Source organism: Siniperca chuatsi, linkage group LG18 (assembly GCF_020085105.1).
Source record: "Siniperca chuatsi isolate FFG_IHB_CAS linkage group LG18, ASM2008510v1, whole genome shotgun sequence".
Taxonomy (NCBI): domain Eukaryota; kingdom Metazoa; phylum Chordata; class Actinopteri; order Centrarchiformes; family Sinipercidae; genus Siniperca; species Siniperca chuatsi.
Window position 1 is genome coordinate 19,789,309 of NC_058059.1, and position 19,346 is coordinate 19,808,654.

The 19,346-nt window shown below is 40.1% G+C and overlaps 1 protein-coding gene across 6 annotated transcripts in view; it reads left to right on the forward strand.

Moving 5' to 3' along the window:
- The window catches only part of rxraa (retinoid X receptor, alpha a), a 107,953-nt gene extending 88,671 nt beyond the window's left edge, over positions 1-19,282 (forward strand). For 3 of the 6 annotated variants that reach the window (XM_044174760.1, XM_044174763.1, XM_044174761.1), the window contains 6 exons: positions 887-1,071; positions 6,961-7,090; positions 8,739-8,871; positions 10,570-10,661; positions 12,890-12,995; positions 14,476-19,282. In XM_044174760.1, the coding sequence (XP_044030695.1) occupies positions 887-1,071; positions 6,961-7,090; positions 8,739-8,871; positions 10,570-10,661; positions 12,890-12,995; positions 14,476-14,623 (794 nt within the window). In that variant the 3' untranslated portion in view covers positions 14,624-19,282. The remainder of the gene's footprint in view (positions 1-886; positions 1,072-6,960; positions 7,091-8,738; positions 8,872-10,569; positions 10,662-12,889; positions 12,996-14,475) is intronic. The other 3 variants (XM_044174764.1, XM_044174765.1, XM_044174766.1) reach the window with 1 other exon arrangement.
- Positions 19,283-19,346: the final 64 nt, after the last annotated feature.

The following is a 19,346-nucleotide window of genomic DNA, read 5'->3' on the forward strand; positions in this document are numbered from 1 at the left end:
AGGCGTACAGAGGCATACAGATATATTTTTATCTTTTTACAAATAATAGACAAAATGACTCACTAAAATCAAGATTTTGCAGTCCATTGCAGTGGCTAAGAATTCTTACTAAAGCTGTTTAAAAGAACTTTCATTAAAGGTTGCTGAATTAAAGCTGCATTAATGAATGTTTGGCCTCTAGGGGGTAGAAGTGATTTAAAAACAAGTTTAAAAACACACAGCGGTGACATAGTATCCAAAGTTATTGTTAACATGTTAGCAAACAGTTATCTACTTATATATCAGTAGACACAGAGCAATATTAGCATTCATTTGGAGTTATGTTTGTGTCCAATATTCACTCTTCTTTTAGCTGTTGTTTGGTCTCTACCAACACCTGAGAAAAACACCTGGCTCTTTAGCTTCTACATGTTCCACTTTCCTCATCAGCTAGTCACTGACTTTGTCTGTCATTTGTAGCTGGGCTGGTAGCACACATTTGGTCTATCAGAACTTGAGGCTAATGATGAAACAGTAAATGTGCTGTAAAACCAAAACAATTAGCTAAAAGAGGCAAAAAATAATTATCTGTGAGTTTGTGTGTGACCTTTCACATTACCAGTAGTCATTTGATTCATAAAAACTAAACATAAAACAACAACATAAAAACCAGTGAGTAATGCAGCTTTAATATGTTATAAGTACTTGACTTGTACAGTATAGAGTCAGTTTTGTAGAAAAAAACAAGCTTTTGAACCTTAACTAAAATCTTGCTTATCAATCAAAATCATGTACGCTTGCACTCCTGAGTCTTTCTTTTAGTCACTCTAGTATGTGTTGAAATTGTGACACATGTTGACATTGTAAAAAAAACAAAACAAAAAACAGCAGTAGTGACCGGAACCAGTTTTGTTACATGCAGCCGTTCAGGAGGAGCGCCAGCGAGCCAAGGAGAGAAATGAGAACGAGGTGGAGTCCACCAGCTGTGCCAACGAGGACATGCCCGTGGAGAAGATCCTGGAAGCCGAGCAGGCAGTGGAACCCAAAACCGAGACCTACATTGAGACCAACCTTGGTGTGCCGTCCAACTCGGTGAGTTGGTATTTTTATACATTATTTGGCAAACACTTGCATACTCTGTCATTCTGCAACAAGTGATCTTTGTGTACATGTTCATGCCCATGGGCACACACATTTAAACATGCATACACACAGTGGGTGATTCGTTTAGATTTACCCTAGGGGCTGGTAAGGAGCATGTTTTCTCTCATATTTACTCGTACATTTATTAGGGTTATTAGGGCATTTAACTAAATGGTTACTATTCTCCATGGATGACAGTTTGAACTCAGCTTCTCTTTTTGACTGTGATAACTGGCCATTGTATAGACACAATAAAACACTCTGAGGTGCCCTGAAAGAGAAAACTCAGTTTTACCACATATATATTTTCATATATCAGAACACCTCATTGTGTATTGCAGCTGACATGGTGGAAAACATTTTGATGAAAACAACAGACATGAAGTGAAATACTACAGAACAGGACATACTTTACTTTCTTTCTCTCTTCTACCATTTTATCATAGATGTGGGAATTTTAACAGTTTTCCTATGTGTTAAAGGCTCTGAAATGTGTCATTTAGGTAATGGGGACAGATACAATGTTTAATTACCTGCACATTACAAGTAGTCTTAAAATGTGTCCATATACAGTAGTATAGTGTTTTTACTGTTACTGTAGTACGGAAGAACTTAATGCATTATCTTATTATTTTCAATTTTTTCCAGCTATAAGTAGCTCCTATATCAAATTTTACATTGACTTGCAGTGTCTAGAAACAGCACCGCAAATTTGTCTTCATACTGACGTCTTAGCTTATACGTACTTTCAGTGTAAATATAGTACTCAGTGTAAATATAGTCCAGTTAGAATTGTCATGTATATTGAAATTAGGACATGCTGTTTGAAAAGCACTTTATTTTCTCTGTTTCCAGTAATAAAGCTTTAGGTTGTTGTGGAGTCTAAGGCTGACAGTCAGAAAGTTTATCAACACCCCACTGTCTGCTAGTAAAGATGATTAATTTGGGATTTGGTTACTGTTTGTCCTCCCTTTTTTAGTCCCGTTGGAGGTGACTGCTTTGTAGAGTGCTGGTTTACCTGTTCACCTTATATCAGCTACTACACTCAGCTGTGAGATTCCTCATCTGTCCCCTCAGTATCAGCTGGGTACTGTGGGCTGTCTTTGACACAGTGGAGACTAAGAGTGATGAATAATGCAACAGGCAGACTGTTGAGCATCCCACAAAGCCTCAGCTTCCTCAAGAATTCAGCTGGAACATGAGAAACAGTGGAGCTGTGCAGCAGCCTACCAAAGGAGGCAGGGGGGAAGGAGGGACGGAGGGTGAGACTGAAGGAGGGAGGGGGAGAGGGGGAGAGATGTCCTGTGAAGTAAAGGTAGAAATGTGAAGGCTGTTATGTGAGTAAATGGGAGCTATTTTGGGGGGCCAGATGGAAACGCAGGAGATGAGCGTTGACATTAGGGAGAGGGAGAAGGAGTGGGAGTCACAGGGGAGCGGCTGGCAGCTCAGACACGCTAATGCACTGAGTGTGTTTGGGCTCAGCCATGGTGGTTCCCTCGATGCCCGCTGCCTGGAAGAAGAGGTTTTCTAAAGAGCTACAGAAGAGATGGAAACAGCACTGATGTACGGATGTACAGGCCTGAGATTTGTATTGTTTATCAACTTAAAGCGGAATCATATCGAGATCATATGTTATCAACCTACAATTGTCAACTGTCCAAATTCCTGACTCCGTGCAAATTGTAATTACAGTAGAAATATAACTTAATTTGCAAAATTATTTATGTTTTACACATACAGTATGAAACGTTTGGTCTAATGTGATGCAAAACAGTAGAACATGGTTTGGATTGGATCAGTTTGATTATGCAATTTGTATGCAATTTTGCACATATTTGCCATATCGTGATATATATTTGTATAAGAAACTATTCCTATTAATATTGTATTGTTGATTTCGACCATATCAACCCTGCCCTAATTCGGTATGTCAGTTTTGTGGCTCACCAATCTTTTGGTAATGACATCTTGATGCATCATCATTTCTATATGTCTCTTAGATATAAATAAATAAAAGTTATGTGCCAGGCTTTATACCCGTAATTGCTGTCAAGGCTTTTGTTTTTGTATATTTAAAGGGTCAGTATACCAAAGTATTTTCTTACTTATGGCTAAAGGTGCAGTATGTAGCAGTGCAGATAGTTGGGGTTTTATGTGCTGAGGTTTTAAGATTTTGCCTCTGAAACTTTAGCTGCCACCCCAATACTATAGAGCTGAAAGGAATTAAGGTTTGAGTTTTTCAAATGTCATTTTTGAGTGCTTTGAGCAACACAAACAAACCTCTGTTGACCTCCAATGGAGTGGCAGAGATCTCAAGATACTCAAGAGGTGCACTGGTGGCGCAGGGGTAAAGTTTCTGTCCACCAGATATTGTTAAGTAGGTGTTCCAACAAGCACATGTGGCCATGTTGGGAAGCCAGGAAGGGTTGTTGTACTTGTCGCTGCACTAGCACAGTCCAACTACAGAGTTAGCCGTGAAAAGGACAGCAGTGCATAGGGGATTGGGCATTCCAAATGGAGAAAACTGAATAAAAGAGTAAATTAATTGGAAAAAAATAAAGAAATTAGTTAAGACTTCTAAAACCTGAAAGTATCTGCTGCATTGCTGGATGCCACTGGGAGTAAGCAAGAAAACATTACTTTCAACTTACCCTTTAGCCAAACTGGAGCCCAGGATGTTGACAGAATATTGGCATGCAGGCTGCCCTGACCACAAGGACTCCCCTTTCCTCTGAGTCCCATCCCTCTGAGGTCTCCATTGAGAGCCGCTGCCCCGTCCTATAATTGATCACAGGGCCCAGGCCATGATTGTACATCATGAATAGGCCACACCACTGTCTAATGGTCAGGGTCTGGCTAAGCTGAATAAAGTGTGTTTATCTCATGGTAACCTAGAACAGGAGTTAAACAGGCGTTAGTAATGTGCCTTCAGTCACACAAGGAGATGACTTCTCTTAAAAAGGTGGGGGGGAGAAGATGCTATCGTTCACTAATCCTTCTTTACTTCTGTTCTATGTATGGCTCTACTATATCTTTCTGTCTTTATATTATTTCTGGAACATCTATGTGTTAATTTCTATGAAAGTTTAGTTCCCTATCTTTTCCCCATTTCAAGGCAGGAAGCGTTGCTGTTATTTAGATGATAATTAGCGGATGATTCATCCCCACTCCAATATATGAGGAGACAGTTTCTTTTTTCAGTCTAAAAAAAGTGGGACACTTGAGTAATTCATTTTCATACTGATCTGTATGAGTACCCAATTTTCTCTTGGTTGTCACGCTAGTATAGTCTGGTTCAAGTAGAATAATGAAAAATTGAAAGGCAAATCTTTCGTCTCCTCTCCTCTAGTGATGAAAATTTCATGGGACAGCATGCAAGCCTGGCATTTCTCTAAGTTGCCTGGATGCTGGACCATGGCGGTGGAGCGTGCGTGGCTATAAACCCTTTGATTTGCTGGGAATGAAGACAGTGTTGTTTATGGCAGGCATTTAAAAAATCTGCTAAAGGAGCCAAACTCCAGTAACTTCAAATTTCTCCTCTTACTTTATGTCTCAAGTTTCAGTTGTTGTCCAAGCTTCCTCCTGCTTATTTGCTTCCTGTTTTCAGCTGTGATCTTCACAGTAGTAGAAGAGGAAGTAGCTCTTACAGTTGAGCTGTGAGATATTCCTAGGTGGGCTTTTGTACTTTCGTACATGGAGGGTAATGTTATTCCCTCACAGGTCATAGTGGGCTCCTCCATTGTGGCCCGATAACATCCTAAATGCTGTTCTGTGATTTGAACAGTAAGTACAGTAATGTGATGCCTGAGGATTGTCGCAGGAAAGTGTAAGCTCCTCTCCCGTCATCTCCACAGACAGAGGCAAAGAAACCAGGTCAGTGTAAACACGGCTAAGATAGCCATACAACATTCATGAGGCTTGCCATGTTTAACGAGAACCCTGGGACTTGTATTCTTATGAGGAGGGGTGGCTCGACCGTGGCGCGCACTGAAGCCCCGTTTTGTTTTTCTTTGTTTTGGCTGGGCTGCCCTTTGGAATGAATTAGCTCAATCTGTTTGTGTTTTTGAGAGGAAGTGCAGCTCACGAAAAACTGTCGCGCTGAGCTGCGCCGTCCACGTCTCCCACGGAGATCAGATGCTGAAATATTCATAAGATGCCTGCTTTCTTTCTTCCCCTGAAGAGGAAAAAAAAAAGGAAGACTTTCAGTTTTCAAAACAGTGTGGGCTTTGTGTCTGGTTTAAGTTTTTCAGATTTGTGATACTCTGCAGTCAGTGTGAGTTTCACACCGTAGGGAGGGAACGTGGAGGAGGGGATAGTCTTTGGCCTGCGTATTATAAGAGGAGAATGTGAGTGGAAAGATGTTTTCTCATTCATCTTGAACTAATCTTCTCTTGAGAGCTGCAGCTGATGTCGGGATCCTCTGAGCTTTTAACATCGATCGGTGGGATTTAGAGAAGAAAGTTGGGGAGAAGTTGCTGACGTTTTTTGTCGGAGTGCGAGTTCACACAGGGATACTTAGAATTTAAGGATGTTTACTTGATTTTAAATTATGCACAACAGCGTGTGCACAAAGGCTTTGTTTACACACATACATATCAAGGGTATGTACTTCTGGGATGATGGTAAATTACTTGTCAGAGATTGACAGTATTGTTTGGGATTTTTTCCCCCTGCCCAGATGGATTTACATTTTAGTCATTACTGTATGTGTGTGGCATTAGTGTTCCACCACTGCTCATAACCTCCCTGTTGGTCAAAGAACAATGCCTCCCGATCTGATGCATCAGGACAGTTAAGGACAAGCAGTCCTTTTCTTTGGAGCTTAAATTGCACAGAAATTATCATTTTAACAGGAAAACTCATGTTCAGCAATGCAGCTTAAGGACAGATATATACCCCTTGGCATTTTTTTTTCTGGGAATGTGGAGATTCTGGCCCGGTGAACTGGAGTTTATGTCTCACAATTTACAAATAGCCTAGGATTACACCAGTATTTTGTAGACTAATTATCTTTCAAACTGATATTTTTCAGTACAAGAAAAATTAAAGAAACACTAAATAAATAAATACAATAATTCAACAATTTTACAGAGCCAGAATTTAATTCCAGGTGTCCAAAACTATTTTTAGAAAACAGCTTTTAGACCATAATGTTTTCATTGGTTTACTCGATTCCAGGGGAGCTGAACTGTGTAAAAGGCTAAAAAAAAAAAAAAAAAAAAAAAAGAAAGAAAGAAAAAAAAAGGTACACTATACCTGGCTAATTTATATTAGCTTTTGATAGATAATGAAACTAAGAGTTCTTGTTAGTGGACTTCCGTCAGAAGTCACACAATCACAGTTTTACAAGTTTTACTGTGAGTAAATATGAATAATTACTATACACAATCATTTGCACAGTTTTACAAAGACCTGCTCAGTCTGGTTATAAAGTCCTATTTGAGCTTCTAAGCACTTTTTATGTTGTCAAGTGTCAGTAGAGTGTCAGGAGGGGCCCGTTGAGCTCCACTAGCTGCTGATTTGTGTGTCGGCTAAAAGGTCCCCAGAGAAAGAGTCCGCTTGGTGAAAGTCCGCCTGCAGCTCTCTGCAGGTATGTCCTCCATGAGCTGGGACAGAATCACTGTTTGTTTTGTCTTCCTACTAGCTCCTCTTTAGAGGATATTATTCATAGCATAGCACTCATGTAAGCGTGAATGTGTGTGATGATAGGTGGCTCAACCTGACACCAGGCTCTCGGCCAAAAGAGACACACAGACTAAAACAAAAATATGACTCCTTTTCATTTCATGTGTTATGTGAATTTCTAACTTCGAGATTTGTGTCTCTGTCTCTCTGCAGCCCAATGACCCAGTGACAAATATCTGTCAGGCAGCTGATAAACAGCTTTTTACCCTGGTGGAGTGGGCCAAGAGGATCCCCCACTTCTCTGAGCTGCCACTGGACGACCAGGTCATCCTTCTACGAGCAGGTATGTCAAAAAGGGCTTAAACAAGTTCATAAAAAAGTGTACAAACCAACACACAATGACAATGACTGACGATGATGATTATTTTATTCCATAATGACCCCTCCACGAGGTATATGGATACAGTCACATATGAAAAAAGAAAACAAAGTAAATGAAGAGATACACCTGGCACCAAGGAGTAGAGCTCAAATACTGTACAAAAACTCTGGCAAATGCTTCATGACTACTTGAATCTAGCCATTGTTATTTGAACAAACATAGCTAGATTAGTTTGATATTGTTGATACTGAGCAGTTTTTGCACAGACCCTGCACACCCACACAGATGTCGTCAGTTATTATGATTGATTAGACCACTGATGAGGTAGTTTGGTGGAGCTACTGTACAAGAAAAAGGTGTAAGGTGTACTGTAAGTGAGTGAAGGAAATGTCCATCAAGCACAGTTGTGAGAAGAGGTATAAAAAACAATGATAAAACAACTGTTATTTTGTAAGCACTTCCATGAGACTTTGACGGCCTGCTAAAATAACCCAGAATCTTATGTTGTTTTGAGTCCTAGCTAAATAACCAGTGTTTTATCTTGGTTAGGTGGTTAATTTTTATGATCCTGTACAACAGTAGATACCCACTGATGTAAGAATATAGACAGAAAACCCCAGAAACATGTTTTAGCTGTTGAAAGAAATCCTCTGTGAGAAAACACACTGAATTACAGATGCTAGCACTAGCTGTCTATCTGTATCTAGGAAAAAAAACAGAACTTGAATAAGCTAATCTGGCCATAACCATGAATAAAGTCAGACCCACCAAGGTCAAAACAGCTCATTGTGTGGATCTGCTGTATGTGGAAAAGCAAGCTAACCGCTCAGGACCACAGAAGCAGCAACGTAAAAACACAGAGTGAATCATCTGTCACTTCTCTTACATTCACTAACATCACATGCAGGAAGGTCTTTTGGGTTCTCCCAACTCAGTGCCCTTGTTGCCTGCCTGTCGCTCCAAATTACACCATTATATTCTCAATCCACCTTGAGGAAAAAAATGCTATTACACACCCATCCCAAACCCTGAAAATCCTCCCATCGTTCTTTATCCTTCGCACATACAATGATGGAGAGACTTCAGCAAGCAGAGAGAGACATTATTCTGGAGAGCTCGTCTCTCAGGTTTTCTATAAATAACCGCTTTAGTTCTGCTGTATCACAGATAAAAGCATCCCAGCGCCTCTCATACCCAACTCAACTCTGGGGAGAAGAGGCGAGTGTTGCCAGGCAGAACAGTTAAAGGAGCCCTGTCACTCAGAAGGCGGCGTCTTGTGTCTTCAGTGCTCTCTGTGTCAAGCCCCTGCTTTGGCACGTCAAGCCCGTTGTCTTTATTGTGATGGCAGGCGCAGTTCATCCCTTTTAAACGCTTGTCTCTTCAGAAAGCATGATTCAAATGTCTTAGTAATAACCTGATGCCTGTGCTTGAGAAAGCTGCACACTTTTACCGAGCAGCTTAATTGATTCATTGGAATTCCCCCTTTGTTGTCAGTTTCATTTTGCTTGAATGCTGTGTGAACTTTTGTACAGGGATTTGCTTGTTTTTTTTTTTTTTTTTTTTTACCCCTCATACTTTTCCTCGATCCCTCTTCCCATCTCTGCCGCAGGTTGGAATGAACTCCTGATTGCATCATTTTCGCACCGTTCAATAGCGATTAAAGACGGGATTCTGTTGGCGACCGGGCTGCACGTCCACCGAAACAGCGCCCATAGTGCCGGAGTGGGAGCCATCTTTGACAGGTCATTATTACCATATTGCTAAACTTTCTTGTACTCGTGTTTAAACTAATGTAAATGCAACCTGCAGCTACCACTTTTAATAATATTTAAGGTTTTCTAATAAAACATCAGTATTGTGGTCATAGTGGTTTATAAATTGTAACTAATGTAACTAACTAACGTTATTAATGCCTTATTACTGATTATAAAGCATTAGTAAATCATGTATTTAGTACTAATGCTCTGCCCCACTGGGGGATCAATAAAGTATGATCTCATCTTAATAAAACATTAGTTAGTTATTAGTTTAATTTAGGTTTCTTCCACTGAAATATTATACCTAGACTGGCAGTCACAAGTGTGCTTCACGATTGACTCCAGTATATTAAATCTGTCCACTTGTATGCATCAGGGGTCACACAGAAACACTGAACTGCCCAGAAAATGGCAAAAATAACCAACAAAATCTCTGCACAAGTCACTCACTGTGAAGCCGGGTGTGTGCAGGAACCACCCAGGTGACTGCTATTGACATTCCAGCTGTCTGACAGACTGAAGTCTCACATGAGTCTGCGGTGTCTGTTCAGCCGCATCACACCTTGAGCTGAACTGATATACACAATTTGGAATATAAGATACAAGCTAAATATACTATATTTAGTATTTTAGGTTTTTATTGATCAGTATTATTCGTCAACAATTCTGGCCATCAATTAGATGATTTATTTTTAAATGAAAATTGCAGTTGTAGTGCACATGCCTCTGAAGAACCGGCGATCAGACAGAGGTGGCAGTTGCAGGTGCCATCTCGTCGTCTTCTCTTTTTTTTGTGTCTCTGCCACTCTGATCACCAGCCTCTGTGCTCAGTCATCGCCGTTCACAGCCACGGGACATATTCCATCTTTGGCCCATTAACTGTGGCAAGCATTAAGATACAGAGAACTGATAATGTTTCTTTATCTACTCCTCTCTCTCTTCAACCATACAAATGAAGAGACTGATTAACTTAAACACTTGAGTATTTTCTTTTTCCCTATTTTTTTTTTTTTTTTGGTCCTCTTTTCTAGCCCTGTTGTTCCTCCTCGGAGCAAATTGAATTAGAATGAGTTAAGAGCCGCAATTGACTTTGCTATCCGAGTGAGAGGGGGAGAAAGAAACGGAGTGAGAGGGAAAATAAAGAGCGGCTGAGGAGAGGGCGTGACCCAGTCAAGAAGGGGTGAGGAGTTCGAGCGACTCCACGCACCGACACTCCCACCAGTGATGTCACATACAGACAGTGGGAGTGCTGGTGTTAGATTACAGCTTATGTTTACTCTGTGGCTTTCCTTTTATGAAAACCATGTACTAAATATAATTACTTCGCAGGGTTGTAAACTTTTCCACTGATTTAACCGTGCCTATGTGGGCTGAGAGTATGCTTGTGTGTATTTGTTTTTAAATAGATTTGAGCTGGATAGTAGTTAAAACATAATTTTAATGTTGCAGTCTGGATCTGGATAATTCACATGTAGCGTAGTGTGTCATTTACAAAAATGTACCATTTAGATTCAAATGGTCTCTTGTGATCTTAACTTTTCTGGCAGTTGTTAGGCTGTGTGACATAACGCAAAAATAGTCTAATAGCCAAGAAGGATTAAACAAACTCAACTACGCCTGGTTTTGAATGAGCCACATCTCTGACTTTTGTTTATTTATTTATTTTTTGTCTCTTTTGTGCAGAGTGCTCACAGAACTGGTGTCAAAGATGAGGGACATGCAGATGGATAAGACAGAACTGGGGTGCCTTCGAGCTATAGTCCTTTTCAACCCAGGTAACTATCGCTACATGTAAGCTGCCATTTGCCGTGGCAGTTGAAGGAAGCTGTGAATTAGGTGTTTCAAAGATGTGTGGTTTTAAAAGAGCATGTACTGTCGAACACCATCTTTTTCTATTTGACTTTTTCACCAAAGCAGTCAGCTGACAATCAGAACACAGCACATCAGGGAAATGTCTGAAAGCTGTTGTAGAGTGAAAACTAACATCTGGCTATGATTTGAGTTTTGAGATGCTATACAAAAAACAACACTGTTGACATATTTCCAATGTGTGATTGCTCTCTCAGAGCAATACTGTACTGTTGAGCAGCTCTGTTTGTTGAACATCAATGTATTACAGTGCAGAGGAGCTTTTATTAAAATTCAAAGATCTTAATGTGCTACTGTTTCGAGCTTTAACCAAGGAAAACAACATTCAACTGACCTTAATATTGCTAGAATAGAATATGACTCATTAAGGACTTGAAGCTTAGTCACACTCCACCTAGAATTTATATTTGAGTATCAAACTCTTTCCTCCAGTATGCTTGACAGATGGCTTGTAAAAGGTTTTCAGTTTCTTTATTGACGCAGCCTGAATTTGGTTGCAATCGATTCCAGTGGCAACAAGTTTTCACAGCGGGAAGGAAAGTACCAGAACATCCATACAAACTTCTCAAACCACTCCTGCAGCATAATCCACTTCTCCATCAGTATTTTGCAAACATTCATATTTTCACCAAAGTGTGGGTAAATACACCACTTCAGGTGGAGCTTCATAACTTCAAACAGGACGATAACGGAGCACAGAAGCAGTGGGTTTAGCCATATGTTTGGGATGGACTGAGCATACAGATGGAGAAAAGGATTATGCAGCAGAGAAATAAATGGATAAATTAAACATAGGATCCTTTTGTAAATGACTGAATCCAAGGTGATCTCAGGAGTGAGGGAACTACTTACGTTTCATTGATCTTTCAAGCCAACCGAAGAGTTTTGATGCTCTTAGATTTTGGGTGGACCATCACTTTAGGTTTTGGACACAGCTCGATCTTGTTAATGTAACATGAGAATTGGGAACTGGCTTTTGACCTGCCTTTGTTTTCTTTGAACTTGACTTTGGACTTGGCTTCCACCTCTGCACAGCGCTGAGGTAGAAAGCACAAAATAAAAGCTGATACAGTGCATATTTGACTGATGAATGTGCTAAATCAATGAAATCTTGTTTATTTTATAACATGACATCCTCGTGTGATTTGTTTTTTGTTTGTTTTTTTATTAAAAATCTTTTTTATGGCATTGTCCTGCAAAAATCGGGCCAATAAAAGCGAGGTTTCTTTAATTGAGGCCCATGTCTTGCCTAGGCATGTGTCACTCCTGCTGTCTGTGTGCTGTTCTGTATTTAAAGCTCATCCCCATGGCACAGACGTATACTAAACCAACCCATGAATGTGACCCAGGTTATTAATGACTCAGTCAGCCTCCATCCGTCCCTCAGGGGCCACTGTGGATCTGTTCACCCCAGACACACTAGATCCTCTGTGTTCCACATTTTGTTCAGGCCACATCCAGGCCGACTGGCCCCGGTTCACTTCTCGGCCTGATTCCTTGTTAATTAGGGGTTCACTAGACTGGTCTGACTGAGAAAGCAAAGGGTGGGGGGCGGTGGAGGAGGGGACGGGGCCCTCAGTCCTTCCTTTCCCACACTGTGTGATTGAGTCCAGCCATTAACAACAAATGTTCATTCATTGTTGATCAATTGTGTAACGCTTTGTTCATCAGAAATGTTAATCAGTGACGTGTTTGTGTTGGTAATCAAAGATGAGTGGAAGCTTCACTCCAGTGAAGCTTAAATTAGCGCAGCTTGAAAATTAAAGCCCTAATTGGACTAACCCAGAATGTGGTGACACACGTCCACAATGAACCTGCAGGGTTAAAACTCAACTTGTAAGTTAGTAAGGCTCTGCTCTCCATCACTACTCCAACTACTGCAAGGGGCCCTTGAGCTAGACACTCAGCTATAATCTACACTGGTTGTGCTTTCAGTAGCCAAAAGTGACAGCATTTTGCAAACTGTAAGAATGTGAAGAAGAAGAAGAATGTAATGGGGGGCGTATACATGCTCATGAAACACCTTTCCTGTCTAATTGTATAGAAATAATAGCAGCACAACCTCAACTATGCATGGTTAGGGTTGCTGTTATTATTCATTTTTTTAATATTATTTTTGTGTGTGTCTCCACAGACTCTAAAGGTCTGTCCAACCCCGGCGAGGTAGAAGCTCTGAGAGAGAAAGTGTATGCATCTTTAGAGGCCTACTGCAAACAGAAGTACCCCGAGCAGCCTGGCAGGTATGAATACCAACACAGACTGATGCTGGTGCTGAGATAAACTGTGCAGTCCACAGATAGAGAAATAATAGTATGGCTTCATAAGGTAAAAATTACAGCTACTACATACAGTATCCACATAAACAATCATGTTCATCAATACAGTAGCTTTGGGTTTACCCTGTTATCAGATGCCTCAATGTTTTTTTTACTTGACAAAGATGGTTGTGTGGATCAAAATCACTTTTAAAGTAATTAAACGTGTGAGTTTTGAGTCCTACTCTTCCTTATATGCGCTCTCTTCATACATTTTTCAATATATTTTCATTCATTTTCCATCTGTTTGTACCTCACCATGCTCTCCAGCCAGTTAGCTGTTTCTTATGCCAGAAAAGGTCTGAAAATAAGTTAAAAAGGCCTCAAAATTATTATTATTATTTTTTTAAAGGGCCTCATGCAAGAACATTTTTTGTATTCTTATTCTAAAGAATGTCTTCCTTTTTGTGTGTTCCAAGTTGTATTCACCAAACTGCACAAACGTGTCGTAAAGCGATCGTTTCCGCCTGGTGAATGGCAGCTGTTCATGAGCAGCTGATCATTTGCATAATCGACACTCCTAAATTCCCTAAATATAAGGCTACGTATTCCATTCAATTTGGGGGCAAATTTCATTCACAAAAATGTTACCCAAGATTGAACTAAAGAACTTCAACAATGTGTCATCGGAGCAGCGCTGTACAGAAATATAGTTCGATGCTAAAAAACGTTGTTAAAAAGCAAAGCGGCCATTACTCAGATGGTGGACATGGGCCAGTCTTTGAGATGGGCAAGAGAATATTATACAGTAGGTGACGTTACACTGTCAGCAGTAACTGATCCGTATGTTGACCTGGACAGCGACCTGCATAAAGTCTCTGATTGCAGCCTAACAACTACTGAACTGTAACCTGTCAAAATATGCCAATAAAATAAAAAAATAAAAACTTAAACCTTTCATTAAGCTGGCAGGCCATGACGATGGTATGGGGAACGGAATATCGTATATTTTTGTCATGTATTTCATTTTAGTTGATTTTGCTTTCCTATTTAAATTCCAAATTCGTTTAGATTAAGACATTGCAATTCTTTATAAGTCACGTCCGTGTTTACCCTCTGTAGAGAGAGGCAGACGAATACGACAGGTCTGGACCGCTGGTGAATTTGTTTGTAGCTGAGAGAAAATTCTATGTACGAGAAAACTGGTGAATACGACAATTTCTCTGAAATCACTTGTACGTGCCACTTGAGAATAAATGTGTCCATACGAGTGGCTCACGCATGAGGCCCGATATGTGGCAGCTGCACATTATATTGAAGGCACTGTACGTATGTGTGGTATCAGCGGTGTAGTTTGTTCTGAGATAGTCTTTCTTCAGGATCATCTCCCCATCCCTCCCTCTTCCAGTCAGATGTCTAATGCTATTTTGGTCTCGTGTCTAATTTAGTTCTTGTGTTGTGACAGGTTTGCCAAGCTGTTGCTGCGGTTACCAGCACTGCGCTCCATCGGCCTCAAGTGTCTGGAGCATTTGTTCTTCTTCAAGCTCATCGGCGACACGCCCATCGACACCTTCCTCATGGAAATGCTAGAAGCCCCACATCAAATGACATAATAGCAGAGAAGGTTGAGCTCTCCTCCTCCCCCACATCTCCCATCGGCCCTGGATCGGGAGCAGGGTCCTTTTTAAAATCCCGTCTCCAACAACGGACAGATCACGCGACGACTTTGAATGGACCTCTCCCTCCCTCCCTCCACCCCTTCTCTCCTCAGCTCCCTTTTGATGTGTTTCAAAACAATGAATTCATCATGTTTATGGGTCTGTTTTATACCTTGTAAAAATATATAAATAAGAAATATATATATATATATATATATATATATGAAAATCACGCGACAACACAAGTGACAACATTGGACTGAAAGGAGGTCGGACAGAGGACAAAAGAAACGTATTGAGCCATCGTTTTCATCCTTGCTTTTCCTGCACTTTGACAAGAAAAAGCAGAGATGATCAGGTTTTAACACCCACAGTTACGCTTGCAGGTATATTAAAAAAAACGGCGGTGATGTCATATTTGGACACTCAGCGTTGTGATCGGGACAATCGTGGGCTCGGAGAGCTGTCTAGACTTGGACCTGAGCCCTCTCTCTCTCTTTCAGGACTGAACTTACTTCGGGGAGGGACAGCGGGGGACAGCACGTCTGTTTTTAAAGGAACTCGTCTGTTCCTGCCTGACTCGCCCGAACGCGTCAGGTCTTGCACTAGCTGTTTTTGAAGTGTGAGCTTTCTGGAGTAGAACTCAGAGGTGGGTTAACAAGACTGCAAGTGCTCAAAAACCTCAGGTCTCTGCCCAATTCCAACAAATACAACCATGTCTTACTCTGTTAGCACTGTGCAACATCGGGGAGGACGACACACTAATCGGCCCTTCACTTAATGTTAATTGATTGAACAAGAGTTGGGAGAGCTTGTTATGTACAATCTGTGCGGCCCGTCTGCACACAGGAAGACGCAGGCTGTTGTAAATTAGCCACACGTTAGCTTTTTGCTACATGATGCTCTGAGAGGCTACCAGCAGACGCAGGAGCAACTTTTGTCGTCCAATTTCAAACATTTGGCCTTTGTTGCAACCCCACAGGTGATCACAACAAGCTTGGATGGCTGGAAAGTGAGCACACGGTCTCATTTGTGGGGAAATATCGTCATTTCGCCGGCCTCTGAGCTTCTTTTTTCGTCCCTTCTCCAACCTCTCCACTTCTAATTTCATGTGAATTTCAGCACACCATTTACACCTCCACACTCAAATCCCTCTGCTCAACGCAGTGGGTATTAGCTTTTCAAAACACCTCATATCTACCTTTGGAGAAGGTTACAACCATATACAGTATTGACGTTATTTTCAGTTTTGATTTTAACAGCAGCAATGCACAATTACCTCTGTTTCCATCCCTCCGACCTTCAGTTCTTAACACTCATCTAACCATTGACAGTATGCGGGAGAAGTGCTTGTCGTAGCAGCAGAGCCATTATTTGTTTGTTTGTTTGTTTGTTTGTTTGTTACTTGGCACTTAACCTCATGACAGCGGAGTCGGGTTCCTAAACGGAGAGCTGATGTCAATGTCTTTGACCTCTGAGGTGGAATTTGGCCCAGGCCCAATCAGGAATGCCCCAATTGTTTTCCTCCTCAGAGGGACACACACACTTGCTCTCTCTGCACTTCTCTGGACAACCAAGTGTCATTCAAGTCAGACTGAAATGTTAAATATCTCTTGCTGTGTATAAATATGCTTTGTGCCCATATTCTGCTTTTTTTTTTTTTCTCCTGTCTTTTTCTCTAAATGCTGCAGCTGCTGCAAAACTATGCATCGAGTGCATTTCCAAAGATTGTCCACCGAGTGGGGGCACGTTAAACAGGTCGGATACCTTTTAAAACAAGTGTTTGTGAGGTGTTGGCTGCTGTAATATTTTTCCGGACTGGAGTAAATATCTTTTTTTGGTTATTTTCCCCACTATTCAGATATTTGATAGTCATTCTGTACTGGTTTATTAACCCTTGACTGATGCACAGAAAACAAACAGCTGTCAGCCCCCATTTGGAAGTGTTTAATGGAACAGTGGAGCATAGCGGAGTTTAAGTAACTTTAAGAGTTTAAATAACAGACAGAGAAAAAAGAAAAGAGAATGAAATCAAGGATTTTCTCCCTGTATATGCATACTCACCACTCTTTCATAAGCACCTTGACATTATCTGGACCTTAAAGAAAAGCAAAAAACAAAAAAACCAAACCTGAGCACTGTGTTTTCATTATCCTTTGATAAACTGAGCTGGATAATGGTCTGAGGCGTATGGAGTCATGAGTGTGCCACTACAATAATCATTTTTCAGTGTTTAAATAGAATCAACTCATAAATTTTAATAACAAAATATGAATTAGATTTGAATTTCAATTATGCTTGAACAACAAAAAAAAAAACAAATACAAAATAAGATCATCCTTATTCTTTTTAAATGATTGATTATTAATAAAATTTTAAAATGGAATCATTATACAGATTTTAAAAAGGCTTTTGATTTTATTATTTTGGTATTCCATGTGCCTACAATATTCTAACATATTCTATCTCAAAATGAATTGGTCTCCTGCTTAAACATTTACAGTTTCCATTCTGTGATTGCTTTCATTTGAAGCATTTAAAGCGTCACTTAAAAATGAAATGAAGGCTTGCCCACAGAGCAGCAACGGGAGCTTTTATTGGCCAGCTGTTGACTTCTGATCCGCCCTCAGAGCTCATTTTGTTATTGCTTTTTTGAATTTGTCAGCATTGACGATTGAGAATAATTAAGTCTGAGAAAGTCTCTAATTATTCTGGTGGCACCATCAGGACTCCATAATAATGCTGACTCCAACCAAGACACCGATGATACAATGACAATGTGTCAATTTTTCATCATGATTTGGGTCCAGTTTCACAGACGGGCTCCACTCGGGGTTAACTGCAGACGTTAATCCACCTCTGTGAAACTGATCCCCAGACGCCCCAATGATCTCTTCCCTTATGAAGAAAAAGCAAAGAGTTGGTTCAGATGTTCAGCTCTGAAATGTCACATACTGTACACTTCAAGCAGGACTACAACATTTACTTTCAGTAAGAGAGCAGTTTGTGAGGGAGGGATGTGGCGGCCGTTTAAGAGCTGTGAGCTCCCTCTAGTGGAAGAGAAGCAGCGCCGCAACATTACTTGAATTTTTCTACAAGTATTTAATCAGACAAAAAAAAAAGATGGCACTTTCTCACAGTGTAATTATCTTCTTGATCAGACAAACCCTCAGTGTCTGTGCTTGTTAAAACTGAAAAAAAAAAGTAGCAATAACTTCATTATGACCTATTGGCTTGTTTTATTATCACTCAACAGTTTCATTGCGGTGGCCTGTATTACTACGAACTATCCAGGTGACAGTATTGACTGCCAGTTTGAGCTCAGTTTACAGTATTTATATTCTGGAAAAAAATTTTACTTGTCTGTTAAAACAAAATATTTTTTATTTGTTCATAAGTTTTCAACGCAAGCGTTACGACAAAGAGAAACTTTACTCTTGTTAAGATTATTTTCTGGGTTAGATTTACTGATTTCTTTTTTTTTTTTTTAGAGGAATGTTGCCGATTTTAATCAAGAAAAGCAGATATTAGGCAATTATACGTTTGTTTTTCGACTGGGTGACCCAAATTTAAAATGAATATCCCCTTTTCCCTTAAGTCTGACGTCTTAGTTTACTGTGACTGGTGACCACAGGTATTTTAAGCCATAAAGTGGATGATGTGCGAGCTCACTCCCCTGCAGGAAATGAACTGACAAGGATCTTCTTGACTAGATAAAGGATCACCCACATAGAATGATTACCTACACGAATGCTTTATAACATAAAGCTATATTTTGTTAATATGTATATGTGTATATATTTATAAATATATATCAGACAGATCTGTTCCTTGAGTATTTCCAACATTGAAAGAGGGAGATAAGTCTTTCAAACCAAACCGTTCCACACCAGGTGTTCAACTCAGAGTTTTATGGTGTTTTTTTTTTTTTTTTCCACAAATATCTGAGGATATTTGCATTAGGACCTAGACTTTATAAAAATCAATCCTGATCAACCAGCAGAATCGCAGCAGCTCTAAAGTCAAAAGAACCAGCTTCTCAGCAGTTTATGGGACCTCAAAAAAAAAAAACATGAAAGAGAAAAACACATAGTTAAGACTTTAAACCCTCCGAAATGTATGTGTTGCTTGGCAATTGTATGTTTAAAAAGTGTAATCAGGAAAAGCTGAGCTTGTGACACAATCACTGCTTTCTTTGTTGCATAGACAGTAAAATGTTCAAGTGAAGAAAAAAAAAGACAAAAAAACACTTGGAAAAAGATCTATTTTTGTACAAAGGTAATTTTATCCCTTGCTTGTGTACTCTGTTCTTTCCCCCTTTCTTCCGTGGGCTGTTGTATACATTGTGGAAAAGCTTATTCAACGAGGCAAGAGACAATTTTCAGATTGAAAATTTAAGGTGAGAGGAGTAGTTGGCTTTGGCGCCTTGGTAACTATGTCGCCTTTACTTCGCCATTTTCAACCTGTCGCTGCAAGATGGGAATGTCTTCTTTGATTATATTTTTGTCCATTTTTAAAAGAGATGGAATTTTGTCATCTGTTCTCTATGGGTTGTTCTCTGATGTTCTATCTTTCATGGACAGAAAAAAGGTTATTAAAAAAAACTGAAAGTGAGCTTGACTGATGCCAGTTGATTCTGTGTCACATTAAAAAGCATAAAAACACTCAACATTATGTT